The sequence below is a fragment of the Cibotium barometz genome, chromosome 33, assembly GCF_041138505.1.
Source record: "Cibotium barometz isolate CiBa-2024 chromosome 33, ASM4113850v1, whole genome shotgun sequence".
Taxonomy (NCBI): Eukaryota; Viridiplantae; Streptophyta; class Polypodiopsida; order Cyatheales; family Cibotiaceae; genus Cibotium; species Cibotium barometz.
This window is the reverse complement of record NC_141078.1, coordinates 15,732,788-15,751,292: the sequence shown is the minus strand read 5'-3', so window position 1 is coordinate 15,751,292 and position 18,505 is coordinate 15,732,788. Positions and strand designations below refer to the sequence as shown.

At 44.2% G+C, this 18,505-nt stretch overlaps 1 protein-coding gene across 2 annotated transcripts in view; it reads left to right on the top strand.

Moving 5' to 3' along the window:
* The first annotated feature begins 1,425 nt into the window (after window positions 1–1,425).
* Window positions 1,426–18,505, top strand: part of LOC147619342 (uncharacterized) — a 36,123-nt gene continuing 19,043 nt past the window's right edge. The window contains exons 1-4 of one of the 2 annotated variants that reach the window (XM_086772967.1): window positions 1,426–1,883; window positions 8,911–9,110; window positions 9,232–9,372; window positions 9,501–9,581. In XM_086772967.1, the coding sequence (XP_086629093.1) occupies window positions 1,652–1,883; window positions 8,911–9,110; window positions 9,232–9,372; window positions 9,501–9,581 (654 nt within the window). In that variant the 5' untranslated portion in view covers window positions 1,426–1,651. Of the gene's footprint in view, window positions 1,884–8,910; window positions 9,111–9,231; window positions 9,373–9,500; window positions 9,718–18,505 lie in introns of both variants that reach the window. The other variant, XR_015261838.1, reaches the window with a different exon arrangement.

Sequence of the window (18,505 nt, the reverse complement as noted above, 5' to 3'; positions counted from 1 at the left end):
GTCGGCTCGCTAACATTCCACATAAGGTGCCGCTTCACAGACTTGCCAAACAGCAATGATAGAAGTAGAGAGGATGGGGGGAACCATCTGGAAGTGCAGATGGTGAAGTGTTCCACCTCTTTCGAGGGAGAAAAGTGCTTGTGTGCACTGCTGTCAAGAGAACTCGACCAGGTTCTCCCACAAGGAAGTGTCGACGTCCGCGTTGCTGATGCCAATGGTCACGGACACCTCCAGCATCTTCAGATTCCCACGAGTCAGGAACTTCAGACAGGGAGGAGGACCATCGATCGGACGACCAGTACAGGAAACAGACAAGTCCTGTGCCTTCTTTCTCTTTGTCGTGGCACAAGACGTGTCGCTGTTGCCTATCATGCACATGCACACAGAGTCAAAGATGGAATGTACATATATAAAACGAGATACGAAACAACACGCAAAATATGTTCTAATATGTTCCATAACACCTGAAGAACGCGCTATGCGTTTGACACCCTTGAGATTCTACAAACCAGCCGAGCCTTCGGGTAGGGTGAGGATGCGAGGAGGAATATTTTCCTTGTTCGCCTCACACAACGCGGCTTTACAAGGAACAGAGTTGACAGTCGGAGGCATGGAGGGCACAGAAACGCCAGCAAGTGTGAAAATCGGGGGTAGCAGAGGGACGACAATACATGCAGGAGCAGAGTCCGCTTTCTTACAAAAACGCTTGGACTGACCCATGATAGCAGAGCACTTGGACATAGCGCGAACGCGATGGAGATAGACCACGCACAGAAGAAGCATATATAGCTTACCTAAAGGCACCAAAGATAGCAACGTCATACCATGCTGCAAGGAGAAGACGAATCCCGAAGAGACGAGAAGGGCGTGCACGCCTGGTTGAAGCATCCAGAAAACTCCACAGGACCAGAAACTGCATGGAGAGCAGGAATCCCGGCGACCTCACGGATAGACAAAGGCCATCCAGATACAGGAATCCCGGCGACATGCGCCTCCTCCAAGCATCGAGAGATATCTCACCATCCGGGCACGAAGATAATCAAAAAAAGAATGCAACGCATGTCCTGATACGTGTTGACAATGCATGCACCAAACACGTGTCAGAAACATGTTGACACGTGTCTCATTTGCGTAAGCATGTTGACACGCGTCCACTCTAACCATTAACTACCTAAGGTAGCCGCTCCTCCATGTGATGATAAATACTTTTTCAGCGATGATAATTAAATAATAGGATGACGAAAAAAACATTTATGGAACATATTAATGCAAACACACATTCCGGGCACCCCCATCGACAAGATACCATGACATGAACAAGCCCACATTGGACACACCCCCATACCATGACATGAACAAGCCCACATTGGACACACCCCCATACCATGACATGATACTATTTGGGCTGCTAGTAAACGACACCACAGAGTAGTGACACGCGCATTCCGTGTGAACTTAGACAAAACTCCATCGTAAACCCGTCTGTTGCATTTCAAGCGCCATAGCTAGGAAACCCTAGCTGTTACCATTCCATAGCCTTTTCACAAGAAAACTCTCGAATTGCCAGCCCCAATCTCTGCACTTCTGTCTCTGCAGAAAGCTGTCCCTAGCTTTTTTACCTGTTTTCTGTGTTGCCACTGGCTCTTTCGCCATGCTTTCTGGGCGCCGATCTCGCAACCCTGTGCGCGTCCTGATCTCCTGGTTCAAGCGGCAGCCGCCCAAGGTTAAGTCCTTCCTTGCCGTGGTCGCGGGCATTTTCGCCCTGGTGTTCATCCGGTTTGCAGTGCGGGACCATGACAACCTCTTCGTTGCCGCCGAAGCCATTCACGCTATCGGCATCGTGGTTCTCATTTACAAACTTACCAAAGAGAAGACATGCACAGGTAATCAGATCACGTCATGACTTTTTTTTTTCTCATTTGAATTAGATTACACTATGGCTGTGTTTTTAGGGTTTCCTAGAGCACAACCTGGGTTTACCTCTGGATTAGATTACAGTCTAGGAGCATTGCTGCTGCTTAGGGTTTCCTATCTCTTCATTACTGATGTTTAGGGTTTTGGATGTATGAATCTCAGGGCTGATTTTGTGCTCATAAGGCTTTTGATGTATGTTTTCAGGGTTCTTGTGTTTATAGAGAGTTTGTTTGTCATAGTCAAACACGCCACACTACACTCAATGTCACGCACAAGCACAGTGATCACCATACATACCAGAGAAAGGGAGAGAGATGTTGAAAGACTCAAAGGGGCTTTGAGGGGTGTTTTATCTGATTTCTTTGAATTAGTCACGTGCGATAAATGGTTTAAAACTCTGAGATCATCACCAGCACACTCTGGAGGTAGATTGTTGTTCTCGGAGCATCCGTCAAAAAATTGGCACTCAGAGTTGATGTTGAAGCAAGCACACTTCTTGTCGGTCAGGAAGACTATTAAGCCTATCACGCGCATGCACATGTACATGCCTAATCCCTGATTTGCAACAGATAATAAAACATCAAGATTTGAACAATAGCAGCTATCAGAGGCATGATTTGTGGACTAGGACCCTGTTGGCCAGTAGTTTAGCATTAATCTGATGTGGTCAGCAGCATATATATTTATTCATGTCCATGGAACTGGCCGACAGCAGGTCGGCCAGTTGATTTATTCCTCCAAAGGCCTATAAAAGGCATCATACTTCTCATTGTCGTATATCTCTCTCCCATATGGAGATTGGGCATGGATAGGACTTTTTGGGGTTGCTAAAGGCAACCAGATTGATGTACCTTTTTGTACCATATGAATATACTGAATACACAGCTCTCTCTCTCTCTCTCTCTCTCTCTCTCTCTCTCTCTTCTGTGTCTATGTTGATTGTTCTTGCATCAAGAGTTCCTGTTCAGTGTTTAGGGCTGAAAGAAGACTCGTAGAGCTTCCGCATGTGACATAATTGGTATCAAAGCTTCAGGCTGATTCTAAGATATTGTTGTTGCCCATGTCCCACCCACCCTTACTGCATCGCGCATGGATGAAATCATCTCCCATGTCTTGATCTTTTGGTGGTGTGGTGACCAAGCAACATTGTATCCAATTAGGCTCAGCTATGCTAACTACTCTTGGTGTCCCAGAAGAAGTGCACAAGTCCAAGGAGAGATGCAGCATGTGTCATGACCCTCAGAAGCTGGTTGGTGTCAGGAAAACCTGAGAGTTGGTAGCCAATTGGGGCTGCCCCATAAGCTTTTATGGAGCAGTCCAAGGGATGAAATTCATCCAAGGGGTGGAGCCAAGGATGCGAGGATCAGTTTTCAAGAAGAAGGATTCATTTTTGTTCTTGGACAGGGCAAGAAGGCAAGGGAACAAAGTGGAACAGATGCATAGATCTCTACATCAGACTTGGAGTGGATTTAGAGACCCAAGGCAAGGTTTTTAGTGTAAAGGTTGTCAAGAAGGGAAGGATGACGAGTATGGGAGACCATATGTGGAGACGGGGGTGTTAGCAGTCATCTCCTCTCTTTACATATTGCTCAGTGAGGGCCTTTGTTGTGGGTGTGCCCGCCTAGGAGCTTTTTTCATTTTTTTTAATTTTTTTGTGTTTTTTTCCTATTTTTTCGGTCATGGGGGCAATCTTGTGTTGGCCGACTCACTCTGTGTTGGCTGACTGGTATTTTGGTCATGTGTTGGCCGATTGATTATTTCTCAATCGTGGACACTTTGGCAGGCTGCCGGTTGTTTTAGGGTTGGCCGACTAGCACTGTAAGCTTGCCTCCACACTTATTTTGTACCAGATCTTGTGTATACAACAGAGTTTATACAGCCTCTCTCTCTCTCTCTCTCTACACTTCTGCGTTTTGTTCTCCACAGCTCTTCTCTCCTTTTTCCACTGTGCATTCTGACATGGTATCAGATCCCAGGTGGCTTGAAGCTTGGAGACAGTGGGAGCTTGAGGGTTTACTGTTTTTTGGTGCTGACTGGAGATTTCTTGGGCTGTTTGGGACTTGGAGATCGGGTGAATTGATGGTATCAACAAGTGTGTCAAAGGCCCTAGTCCCCCGGGCACCGGCCGTGAGTTACACTTTGGGTTCTTCTCTAAAGGAAACCCCTTTACCTCGTAAGTAGGCTTTAGCGGCTTCCACACCTTCGGCTTCGGTGGTTTGGTCTTTGATAAAGTCTTCGAACATTTGGGTCCTTCTGTAGTCTTGTTTCTTCTTGGCTCTCCAAGCTAGGAACTCTTCATCTTGAAGATACCTTTTGAACTTTTGAAATTCTTGATATTCAGCCAATGTCATGATTGTGGTCTCATGAGAGACAGACTGGCGGCCTTGGATCTCTTCTAGATGTCCTGGGTTGTCTTCAAAGTTGTTCCCTTCTTGAGGCCCTTGGTCTCCCTCAACTCTCGACATGGTTCTGTCACCCCAGAAAAGATTTCTTGAAAAGAAATCCTACTTTGATACCACTGTAAGCCCAACAGAGCGTGCAGTGACATATGCAACCATGTGTACGAGAGATAAAGATAGAGCGAGAGAAGGGGGGGAGAAAGATGGGAATAGGGGATTCACATGGTACACCACGCTGAGTGGGGAATAGGCCCCTCCTCCTCTTCAGGAATTTATTTCAGGAACAATCTACGCCATCATTCGCGGCCTTGCTTAGTACTGTTTGGGCATGAGTTCTATCATGTGAAAAGAGCATGGAGGACCAAATAGTTACCCAACAAGTTTGAAACAACCCGTGGGGTTGGTTCCATAGACCAATCCATGCGGTTGCCTACATATTGCACCCTCTCTGGCGAAGTGAGGAGTAGAATGACAATGAAGAGTTGGAAGAGGGATGGCAAGAGTGCATTAAAAATGGAGAGGAGGTGACTGTTAAAAGTCGTATCTCATGTGGAAACGAGTTGTAACAAAGGGCATAAGTTATTATTTAACTTATGCTGCTGAAGCTCAAGATGGCATTCCTTGAGGAGACAGGTTGTTTGGTGCATTTTCCGAGGTGTATTCGGTATCCGGCCAGTACTGAGGTGTCCATGGTTGCATCTACATCGACTTGGTTTCTTCATCTATGTCCACTATGAGCTACAGAGAGGGTGTTAAAAGTCGTATCTCATGTGGAAACGAGTTGTAACAAAGGGCATAAGTTATTATTTAACTTATGCTACATGAGTCGGCCATTTCCATTGTGAGGGTATATATACCCATGCCCACCCATTGTAATTTCCATCTATTCATTGCTAAATAGTTCAAGCGCTGTTCGCCAACCTCTCTCTCTCTCTCTCTCTCCGCGTCAACTTCTCTCTCTCTCTCTCGCAGCGTGTATTCAAGCTTCCGCATGCACGACTTTGACAGTGACGTGGAACTCCAGAGACACTTAAGAGGATGGGCGGTTGGTGTACATGAACATCAACCATGCATTTTGTAGGCAGATTGCTCTCACGTGAGAGACATTGTTTTAGTTTGTTTCTTGGTGGGAGAAATATGGGATCAGTATCTCTCACTTTGTGAATGAAATTTTGAAAGTCCAGACTATTTAGTGCAAACTTAGCATATTTTGTGAATTGTGACAAGTCACAATTTACAACTTATTTGGGTATTGATAATTGTAGTATCTACTTACAAAGCTTCTGTCTTATAATGACAAAAATGTATGGCCATTTGGGTCCTCTCACCACAGATTTGTAGTTCAGGTCCATGTGAGAGGAACGAGAGCACTAGGGTCCTCTTCCATACAAAGAAGAGGAATAGGTTGTCTACTGATAGAGCGGTTGGTGTATTGCCATTGCAATCTCGGCTTACTTGAGCAGTCGGGTAACTCGATAGAGCCTCGCCAGGTCAATGTCGACAAAATCGACATTGAAAAGGTGAAGGATGTCCAAGTGTAACTTGGTTGAACACAATGCTAATCAATACACTTAAATACACTAAGATTTGAAGGACACTTGCTCAAATACAAGAAGTAAATTGCTGAATTGACAAGAGGCACACAATGAGCCGGAACGGCCGACCCCTCCCTTGAGTAAATTGTATTACTATTGGAGAAATTCAATACATAGTTTCACGGGCATCCATTGCCAAATCCTCCATGCCAATGCATATGAAATTCAGCATTTAGAAAACAATGGTATGTCGATGTAGATCACCAAGGAGCTTATGCTAACCTCAGGTGTTTGGTCTCATAGACCCCGCGTCCCTATTTGGGAGGGCGCTCAGTGATAATGACCCTACCATCTCTATAGATAGCCCACTTGCCTGCCTTGCGGGCCTCATGAACTATCACCATCGCCTCATGCTGGTGTGCCACATGTGCTGGAGTGAGATCATCTCCCATGTACACGTGTGTGTCATATCCTTGCCTACCCTCCATGTATCTGCGAAGGGGGGGGGGATCTTGTCCACTCCTGGCATCTGGCAAGGCGTCATGGCATCCTCTGTCGGGGAAGCCCCGGCCTGTAGCCTCCGCACTCGCACATGGAGGGCCCTATCCTTCTTGCGTTTCTCCTCCTCGAGAGTCTCATGTATGATGCTCTGTGGGGGTTTGTGCTTCTTCACCACCTCCACCCAATCTTTCTTAGTGGTCTGCAGTTCTTCCCGCAGCTTATCACTCGCAGCTTTCAACTGCTCCAAGTCATCAGTCCTTGGATCCTCCTGATATTCAGTTCCCCTTCCTCCATTGTATGGTCCTTGACCGTAGCCTTTAGGGCTTCCGTTTCTGCCCGGAGTTCCCCTATCATTGGGGCAGCCTCTGGCATTCCTTGTTGTTGCAGCTGGGTCTCTTTCAACATCTGAATCACGTCCTCCTGGTGGTTCACCTGTGTTGCCAGTTCTTCAATCTTGTTGTTCTTGCCCTGTATCTCCTTGCGGAGGCCTTCCAACTGTTTTTCATGTTGGTTCAAGACCCTGTCCAGCACCTTCCTTTTTTCGCCCCAAAACTTCTTGGTATTGTCCTCCACTGTCTTGATGTATGCCTCCAGCTCCTGTAGATTTATTGTGGCTATTTCCCCCTAGTTGCTGCCTTGGGGGCCTGAGCAAGGGTGAGTGGGCAAAGCGGCGTGGACTTTGCACTGTCAAAGGGGCGCGGACTATATACTGTGTTTTCTTGTGGCTGTCATAGTGCAGCGTGAGCAGCAGAGCAGGGACGCAGAGCAAAAAAGAGAAAAGGGGCAAAAAGCACGCAGCTTATGGCTGGCGTAGTGCAGTGTGAGCAGCCCGAGCAGAAGGCATGGAGGCAGCGCGAGCAGCAGAGCAGCCCCTCATGGGCACGAACATGCAGTGTGTGCTGAAGGCAGTGGCGTGAGCAGGTTGCGCTACAGAGAAGGCACCATGGGAGCAGGTCGCGCTACAGCAGCAGGTCGCGGACTATGCACTGGGGGAGGGAGGGAGAGGGAGAGGGAGAGGGAGAGGGAGAGGGAGAGGGAGAGAGAGAGAGAGAGGGGGGGGGCGGGCTGGGCACAGGTGGGGCACGGGTATGCGAGAGAAATGAAATGAAATGAAATGAAATGTTATATTAACGTCTTCAAAAGGCCATAATGACCTATGAGACCAAAAGTTACATCATGGTGGATCTGATACAATGTCTGGATAAAAAAACCCAGAAAATGAAAAATAAAGATGATACTACTGGCACCTAGAAAACGAAACTGGAACTGGAAGGAGGTACCTCCATCTCATAATATGTGCCGCATCGGACACCGGCGGATCTCCTCAATATCCTCTGTGGTCAGCACCCTGACTGGGTGTCCCGCATGCCTCGCAAGAATAATCCGAATCTGCCGCTGCAACCTCCGTCTATGCTGGGATGCCCTCCTCTGTAGTCGTGGGCGTCTGGACCACCCAAGCTCAATCGCACGATCAATCAGTGTACCCCTGGTGTGGGCGGTATCCATGTCCTGCTGTTGCTGCTGTGGTCCATCTGGCGCAGTGATGGCTGGACTAAAGAAGTCTGTAATGTGCCTCTGAGTCTGGCTCTCTGTGCGCCTAAGCAGGCTATCTCTATGTCTCCGCAGCTCAAGCAAGAACAATCCCAAACACCCCTGGTCCTGGTACCCCATGACTCTGGAAAGTGGTCCAAAACCCTCTCTGAATAAACAGTGGAAACGACCACGTATCTCATAGTATGCAGTACAATGGCATATATAATGCAGCTCTGTCTCTGGCTCCCTATGGCATACTCGGCATATCCTGGCCTCAGCTGGTATACCTCTATATCGGCCAATCTCAATCTCAAGCTGGTGTGAGGATGTGCGAATCTGACCAATAGCACATCGTACTGCATGAGACAAGTGTACATCCATGTAACTGGGTCTGATCACAAAACCATCTGCTGTGAGCTGAAGAAAATGCTCTCTGTAGAAAGCCATCTTCGTGCCCAGCTCCTCAGTCGGCTGTATCTATGTCCTCCTAATGTCCAGCTGAACTAAATCCTGACGGATGAGTCTGGTAATCTCTGTCCGTGTAAGAGTGAGAGAGGGTGCCTCCAGAGAATACTGGAAGGGAGGCAATCTGTCCATGCTAAAACCATGTGCCTGGAACCAAGATGTCATCTGTCCATACCAACAAGCCGTGTCTCCCTGTAAAGCTAACTGTCGGGAGGACTCTAGGGCGAGGCGTGCATATCTGTCTCGGGGGAGATCCCACAAGCCATGTATGTAGGAGACTGATCTCGTAAGAGCCTCAATCACCAGAGGGGCAGCCGCCAGCTCTGCTCGAATAATCTCATGAGGTACCACAGCCTTGGCTCTAATAAGCCTAGCAATCATAGATACCAAAGGCCTCTCCATACCTCTCCACCCGCCTGCGCTGTGATGGCCCACTGAAGGTCCCCATATCTGCACCCCATATCTGAGAGAGAGAGAGAGAGAGAGAGAGAGAGAGAGAGATTTTCCGAGGCTTCACAGGGGTTATCTGAATGACATTTGTGGATGTTTCTTGTCTTTTGCAGGGTTGTCACTGAAGTCACAGGAGTTGACAGCACTATTCCTAGCTGTCAGGCTTTACTGTAGTTTTGTCATGGAATATGACATTCACACGCTACTAGATACTGCAACTCTGATAACAACTTGCTGGGTCATTTACATGATACGCTACAAGCTGAAGTCAACTTACTTGTCTGACCTGGACAATTTTCCAATATATTTTGTGGTATGTAGAAGATCATCTATTAAAAGTGATAATTTTCTTTTTTTTGAACATATATTGGTTAACACGTAGATAAGTTTATTTCATGATGGGGAGTATTGATGACATTTTGTTTTTGATGAAGGTAATCCCTTGTGCTATAATTGCTGTTATTGTTCATCCTACCACATCCCACTACATTGTGAATAGGCTTCTTTGGGCCTTTTGTGTTTACTTGGAAGCAGTCTCTGTCCTGCCTCAACTTCGGGTTATGCAGAACACAAAGGTATTTTTTAAGCAGCCGATAGTGAACAGTGTGCTTTCTTTTATTTTATGATTTTTTTGGCTTGATCATGCCACCATTTTAGATGCACAATTCTTTCATGTTGAAATATTCTAATGGATGCTTGGCAGGTTGTTGAGCCTTTTACTGCACACTACGTTTTTGCATTGGGTGTAGCAAGATTTTTGAGTTGCGCCCATTGGGTTCTTCAGGTAAAGGCTGTTTCCATCTTTGTATTAGAGTTTATTTTGTGGGCTTTGCTGTGTTCTTTCTGTGAAGGTCGTGTAGGACACACTTTTCTGGAGTGATGAATTAGGCTAGAAAGAGGACAAGCCGTTATATGTCCAGGTATGTGAATGCATTTTTTGACTTTGTGCTCTAGTGTCCACTTATGTGGCAACTGGTCCCTTGAGTATGGCTTGAATTAGCTTGTGTTGATGGTAAGGCAAAATGAGTCCAAGTCCTATGAAAACAGCGTCATGTGGTGCTGTAATGACTAAAGAGAGGTCCAACCTTCTGTAAATGAAGGGATTTAGGGACTTCTTGGTGTACTCAAAATGTAGGGAGTATAAAGTGTCTTAGTGACTTACGGGGTTAAGCAGCATGAAAGTAGTTTGGAGTTGACATTTTTCTTGTTTGGTGCTCTCACACAGGCGCGCTGTCTCTCTCTCTCTCTCTCTCTCTCTCTCTCTCTCTCTCTCTTAAAAAAGACAAAAACAGACTGACATTTTTCTTGTTTGGTGCTCTTGCTGTCTCTCTCTCTCTTAAAAAAGACAAAAACAGACTGATTTAAAAAGTTCTGAAACAGACTGATTTTACAGAAACAAGGCCAAAAAAGTATGACCTAGGTTCCAATGCAGGCAATAAATCAATTAGGGAACGAGGGTCCATAAGCCAATACATCAGTTAAGGACATAAGAGTCCATTGGGCTAGAAAGTGAACACACAAAGTAAGAAGAAAAATGAGAAACCTACGGTTCAGCATTGGGTGCTTGTGGCTGAAAATCTCGGATCACGGCGTGCTCATCCCGATATACTGCCCATTTCGCATACTTTCTTGCATATCTTAACTTTCTGAAGCTAGGTGGCTTTGCATTTCAGCTCCTGTGGGGTGAGGTCTTCATCTATCCATAGTCTGGTGCCTTTGAGAAGCTTGGATTGTCGAAGGTGGAGTTGAACTTCCGGTGCTATGGACTCTAGGACAACAGCTTCATTTTTCTGTATTGTTGTGATACAATCCACTACCTCCCAATTTCATGGGAACGTGGGTGCTGCTTTCTCTATCACCTCACTGAGGCCCACATATCTTGGCAGCTCTTCCGGTCATTCTGGCAACCCCCCACTGTGCACAGTCAATGCCAGACCCTCTCTATGGTGCTTTTCCTTGAGCTCGAGGTTGATTCGTGTTGGCCACTTAAGTTTCGACTGCCTTCTTGAAGCTCTTGACTGGCTCTTGCAAGTTGTGCCTGATCTCCTTCCCCTCCCCCGATGTAGCCCCCCTCCGAGAGCGGCCAACTGGAGAGGGAGCCCCCCCTTATCTTCACTCTTACCTCTTTCGAGGGATCTACATATGAGGCTCCACTTTGGGGTTATTCTGTAGTTCACTTTCTGTGGATGTTTCTCTTGATCTCCATTAGTTCTTTTGTTGGATGGGGATCAACCTCCGTACACAGTTTGGATTTTAGTCTGGCAAGGCAGGCTTCGACCTTGTGAAGGCGGTTTTGAAGAGATGCATTTTCCTGTATGAGGATGGTTTTTTGTTGAAGATACCAGCTGCAAACATGTTTCTCATGCTGTCCTTGACCTTTCCACAAAGTTTCATCACCGGGAGATGATCCAAACTCTGGGAATTATTGTTTATGAGCCCTAAATTAGGAATTACAGGTGTTGGACAGAAAGTACAGGTGAGGGGCATGTACCAAGTTTCAATGCGGGAAAATGCATAGAGCATGTGCAAATTAGGGTTTCAGGGATGGAAATTAAGGTTTGCAGGTTTTGTCAGCATTTTCACTTGGAGCAGCCCTAAAGTGCCCGAGACAAGGAAAACAAGGTGTTTTTGTTACAAGTCTGAACCAGCATTAGGGCTTGCATTGGAAACCCTAACTAGGATTTTGGAGGCATTTGAGGGTTCCATTGGAGGTCCCGTTAAGGGGCTTGTGATTGAAAGACCTTTGGATAGCCCCCGAGTACCCTTTGGGGTGATGTGCCGCACCTAAAACTTTGAAGTTCTCCTCGAGCATCATCACCTAGGCGGTGGATTGTCTTTTGTTCATTTGATTGCATTTGAACAAGAGATTGTGACTTCTTGCTATCTTGTTGTGTAGTGTGAGGACTTCCTAGTCTATTAATACTTTAAGGGACATGACTAAGATTGAATACAAGAACTAAAGACAATTAGAAAGCGGAAAGCTATGTGTTTGCATTGAGACACAAGGCCTTGTTAAATAGGGCCTGAAGAGGTACAAATGAAGAGGCACATCCCTGACGAAAGGGTGTGACTCTTGAATGAATAGTTATGTCCTTTGGAAGATGATGACCCATGTGACAGGTTGTGAGCGTTCACTGGTGTCCTTTCAATGATTAAGAGTAATTAGGAATAATTAAGATAATTAAGAGAGATTAAGTCACAATCGTGACATTCTTCCCCACTTAAAATAAGATCCATGGTTATATAAGTGATTGTTGTTGACGAAAGAACTCTTGAAGTAATTTTGGATATTGTTGGAGATCTTCATTACTTTGCCAAATTGAATCTGGATCATCCAAATCTTTTCATTGTACCAGGAATTTTGTAATAATCTTTTGTCTAGTTTCTTTTTGTCGTACATCAAGAATCTTTTTTGGAATTAACATCATATGCTCATCTTCAATCTCTGGAACATAATTGGAAATGTATGGAATGGGAGAATCTCCTTGTATAAACTTCTTTATCCATGATATGTGAAAAATCGGATGAATCTTTCTCCATAAAAGTGGTAACTCCAACTTATAACTCAAAGGAGAATTCTTCTTAATAATCCGAAAGGACCATAGTAACGTGGCCGTAATTTTGAAAAAACTGATTTCAAAAGAACTATATCACCTTTTCTTTGAATTCATCATGTCGGCGACATCGATTAGCTGCATGTTGGTATTGTTCTTGAACTCGAATCATTTGATCTCGAACTTGAAGAAGAATATCTTGCATTTCTTGAACTAAGTGATCTGCTAATGCCACCTTGTGTTGAAGAATAAAGTTCGATGGCACAATTGGTGTATGACCATAAGCGGCTTGAAAAGGACTCATGCCTATTGTTGTGTGATGAGAATTATTGTAAGCAAATTTCATCAATGGTAGGTAATCTTTCCAAGATGCTAGGCGAGACTGAATATAATGTCTGAGTATCTCTTCAAGAGTTTGATTAACTCTTTCAGTTTGCCCATCTGTCTGTGGATGATATGTTGAACTGAATAATAAATTTGTGCCAAGTGACTTGAAAGTGAAGACCAGAAATGTCCTGTAAACTTAGGATCTCGATTTGAAATAATGGACTTTGGTAACCCATGTATCTTGAAAACATACTGAAGAAATAACGAAGCAATATCCGGAGCTTGACCTGTCTTCTTGCATGATATAAAATGTGCCATTTTGGATAGTCTGTTGATCACCACCATTATTTGCGTATTACCTTTTGAAGAATGAGATAAAGATGTAATGAAATCCATATTGATACTTTCCCAACGTTCATTTGGTACTGGAAGTGGTTGAAGAAGACCAGTTGGAGCTTGTGTAGAGCTTGTCTATTGGCTTTCATTTGTTGATAAGATAAACATGTTGTAACAAACTTTATAACATCTTGCTTCATTTGAGGCCAATAATATAAGAAGTTGTCAGCAATCGATAAGTCTTGTTGATACTAGGATGAGTTGCATAAGGAACCTCATGATGTTTCTTCACCAAGAGTTCGCATACTTGTGTTATGAGACACACAAATGTGATCGTGATAATATAATAATCCATTGACGAGAGAATAAGTTGCATAAATCTTTAAATCAGAAGGAGTAGATTGCGGAGTCATAATCACTCGAAAATCATTTACAAAATCTCGATCGTCTGCATAATGATCCACAAAAGTTGTTGGAATGTCGATTTGAACTGTAGAAATCGCCATTGCTAAGGCCTGAGGCATTCTGCTAAGAGCATTGGCAACCACATTAGAAAGGCCAGGAGCATATTCAATAGCCATGTGGAAGTTTGCCAAATACTCCAACCATCTACCTTGTCATGCTTTCATAACTGGTTGAGTAAAGATATACTTCAGGGAATGATGATTTGTCTTAACAACAGAATCTGCACCTAGAAGATAGTGTTTCCAAGCTCGATAAGCACACACAATTGCCAAGAATTCTTTATCATATACTGGATAACGTGTTTGAATTGTTGAATGCTTATGACTCTCAAAGGCAATGGCATGGCCTTGTCGCATGAAAACTGTGTGAGTTGTAATATCATAAGCATCTGTCATGACTTTGAAAGGAAGATTGGGGCTGCAATTGCCATTACTGGGGTTGTTGTCAAAGCAACCTTTAGCTTATCAAAGGTGTGAGAAGTATCACCTATCCATTGAAAAGCAGGGGCTGACTTTAAACCCTTTGTCAAAGGTTCTGCAATTTCCAAAAAATTAAAGACCTTTGTATGATAAAAATTGGTAAAACCCAAGAATGATCTAACATCATGAATATTTTGCGGTGTCGGCCAATCTTGAATAACCTGTATCTTCTTAGGATCGACGGAAATGCCATCAGCTAAAATGATGTGTCCAAGGTACTCCAGGTATGTGTCTTGAAAAATTCGCTTTTCTCTCAATTGACAAAAAGTGCATTGTCTTGCAAAACTTGAAAAACTTGATGTAGATGCTTTTTATGCTCATCGATTGAAGCACAAAATACCAGAATATCGTCCGGATAAATAATCAGGAACTTGTCCGGATAAATAATCACGAACTTGTCCAGAAATGGTCGAGAGAGGTCATTCATGAGACTCATAAAAGTTGTCGGGGCGTTGGTTAACCTGAAAGGCATGACCAAATACTTGTAATGTCCATACTTCATGCAAAAGGCAGTCTTGTGCTCATCATCTTCTCGAATACGAATTTGATGATATCCGGACTTGAGATCAATCTTGCAAAATACTTCGGCGTGAAGCAATTAATCAAATAATTCATCGATCCAAAGAAGAGGATATTTATTCTTGATGGTCAGTTTGTTAAGGGCACGATAATCAATGCAAAGTCGCATTGACTTATCTTTCTTTTTCACGAAGAAAACTGGTGGACCAAAAGGACTCTTACTAGGACGAATATGACCTTGTCCAAGAGTTCCGTTAACTGGCATTGAATTTCTTGGGATTCAGCAAAAAAGACTCGATATGGAGCAAAATTTGGTGGTGAACTGTCAGGAAGTAAATCAATTGGATGATCCACTGTATGTTGAGGAGGCAAAACTGGAGGTAGTTCCACAAGAAACAAATCTAAATGTGGGGCAAAGAAGGGTTGAGCCAAATATGCCACTTTGGAATTCTGGTTAGGCATCGTCTCCTTTGCAGAGAAAACCATTAAGAGTATTGAAGAACAACCGGCCTTACGAACCCACCGCTTTGCTTGTAATGCGGACAAGGTTGGTGTGGAGGGTTGATCGAGAACACCTTGATGATTGATGTCCATACCATCTTTGATAAATTGTATAACGTGTGGCTGTGGAAACTGATGAGAGGATCATACTGATGTAACCATTGTTGACCCAAGATTATATCGTATGTGGATAAAGGCATAATCTCAAAATCCATCTTATCGTGATATTGGTGAATGCGGAAGGAAAGTCGAGAAGCCATAGTATTGCAATTAAAACTCGATGCGTCTGCCAGCACAATCTTGTAAGTGTGGGGACCGCGAGCAGTGCGTATCTTCAATCGTTGCACCATCGCGGTGGCCACAAAATTGTGAGAACAATTGCTGTCAATTAGAACAGTGATAGGACAGCTGGAAATTGAATCAATCAGTGTCAACACCTGAGTAGACACGGAGGCTGGAATTTTAGAGTCTTGTGTTTTTGCCATTGAAGTAATGACACAAGCTTGTGTGTGTGTTGGGAGATAACCATAACATGTTTGCTTTTAGAATTATTTGAAGGCTGATCCTGAGACTTGTCTTCCGAGGTGGAAGGTTCCACGTTGGAGTTTTGCTATTTACTGGGACGTTTAGGGCATTCGAACCAACGGTAGTTTTTTGAACAAATGGTGCATAAGTGTCAAAACCCCATAGGATCTCCTCGTAGAACGCTCGTGGTATGAGACTCGAAACCTGCAAACAAACAAACAACAAGGGGGTGTAGGCCTGACTCACCTCCCAACCATGATAGCCGTGGGCAAGCCCACAGTCTTGGCTGTCCCCACCGAGCCACGAGCTGAGCTAACTAGGTTGACGTACCGACCAATCTCTACCTCGCGATGTCCCATACCGCCACGAAGCTACCCTCGCGGGCCTCGAGATTGTTGCCGGCCTCGGTTACGTAAAGCAGGTGCACGTCTGCACTAGATCCAGGCTCCAGACCATAGAGCTCTCACAAATCTCACGAGACTCTATAAACTAATGACTAACCTTAGTCACCCGTTTATAGGCTCTTGGCCGGTCATTGGGCGTCCACACTTGGGTGCCCGCCTGTCTATACTTGGGTGCTCGCCGGTTAGTCTATCCCTAACTCAGCTCGCCAATCGCCTAGCTCCAAGCTTCCCCAAACCTCGAAGCTAGTCTTGCGTGCGTGTAGCACACGGTAGATACACACTGTGCACATGACATACTCCCCTTCCTCTAAGAGCTTACTCCTGAACTCACTAAAAAGCCAGGGTAATCTCTCTGAAGAGTAGTCAATGTCTCCCATGTAGCGTCCTCCTCAACACGATCCTTCCACTTGATCTTGTATTCCGTGATAAGCGTATTACGCAATCTTCTTTCACGAAATCCAAGAATCTTTTTAGGTTCGTGTGGAACAAATGTCATGTCCTCGACATCTATGATTTCTTGAGGAGTAACTAACTGGTTTGTTCCACCCAGTACTTCCTTAAGTCTACTGACATGAAATACAGGATGAACTTTCACATGAGAAGGCAAATCCAGTTCATATGCAACTGAACCAATCCGTCGTGTAATACGAAATGGTCCACAGTATCTAGGGGATAATTTCGGAGATCGACCTGTCTGTAAAGTCTCGGAATCTTTCGAAACTCGCAAATACACCATGGTTCCTTGAGAGAACTCTCTGGGTGAACGATGTCTATTAGAATAAAATCTGTCTCGGTCTTGAGCACTTCTAATAGATTCCTTCGCAACTTGCAACATTTCTTGCATATCTTGCAAAAAATTACGTGTTGCATCATGCTGAAGTCCTGAGAATCCTATTGTAACAGGTGATCTAGGTTGAAAACCATACATAAGCATGAAAGGACTAAAACCTGTACTCGTATGCTTAGTACTGTTATATGCAAATTCTAACATAGGAAGATAATCCTCCCATGAACTCTGTCTTTTGGATACATACGCCCGAAGCATATCCTCTAAAATCTGATTCACTCTTTCAATCTGGCCATTAGATTGAGGATGATATGAGGAACTCATATTCAAAGTTGTTTCCAACTTCTCAAAAACAAGTTTCCAAAAATCATTCATAAACTTAGAGTCCCTATCACTGACTATGTCCTGTGGTAATCCGTACAGTCTAAACAATTGCTCGATAAACTGCCGTGCTAATTGCGTAGCTGTAATAGTCTTTCGGGTCGGTAAAAATCTAGCCATTTTTGTCAAGCAATCTACCACAACCCAAATAGAATCGTGGCCTTGATGTGTTCTTGGCAATCCGGTAATAAAATCCATGGAAATACTTTCCCATTTATTACCTGGGATTTGCAAAGGATGCAACAACCCAGCCTGTCTAAAGCGTTTAGCTTTATTTGCCTGACAAATTTGACACTTGAGAACATAATCTTCTACATACCCTTTCATCTTTGGCCAATAAAAAGTGTGTTTCACTAACGATAGCGTCCTGTGTACCCTAGGGTGTCCAGCAGAAGGGGCGTTGGGACACTCCTTAAGAATCTTGGACCTAATGTGCGGGATCTGTGGTACACAAATTTTGTCATTACGGAATAGTAAACCATTTCGAATCATCCACTGGTCTCCTGCAGCCTGAATGTTAGACTGCTCAGTCATTGAGTCTTGGTCAATCAATGAGCTCCCGTCCTGGATCTTCTGCCAAAATGGACCAAAATAACTATCAATCCCGCAAAGCCCTCTCAATGACTGAAATAAGTCAGTAGAAATCTCGGTGAACGACAAAGTATTCACCTCTCTAATTCGATTAAGCGCATCTGCAACACTATTCATGGACCCTTTCCGATAACGAATCTCAAAATCAAAATCTTGCATTAACTCTAGTCGATTCTGTCTTAAAATAGATAAGACAATCGTGAGGTGTCTAACCTGATCCTCAAGAGTACGCCCATATTTCAAAATGTCATCCAGGAACACCACCACAAATTTTTCCAAATGTTCATGAAAATGATCGTTCATCATTTGCTGGAAAATGGCTGGAGCATTGGTTTACACAAAAGGTAATACGAGAAACTCGTAATGGCCATACCTAGTCCGAAAGGCGGTTCTTTCGACATGCCTTTCATGAATACGTATCTGGTGATAGCCAGTACGTAAATCTATCTTCGTGAAATATTTCGCTTCTGCTAACCGGTCAATCAGGTCATCTGATCTAGGGAGAGGATAACGGTTCTTAATTGTCAGCTTGTTCAATCTCTTGTAATCTATACACATTCTCTAGGTGTTGTCCTCTTTCCCCTAAGCAACACAGGTGTACCCCAAGGTGATTTACTTGGACGGATCTGGTCCATCCTCAAATAATCTTCGAGTTGTTTAGCCAACTCATCTTCCTCAGCTTGGCTCATCTTGTAAGGTGGAATACTGATAGGATGAGTACCAGGGATCAAGTCAATACGATGATCTACTGTCCTTTCAGGTTGTAAACCCGATGGCAGTTCCTTAGGAAATACATCTTGAAACGAATTAAGTATCTTATGTAATTCTTTGCTTTCAAA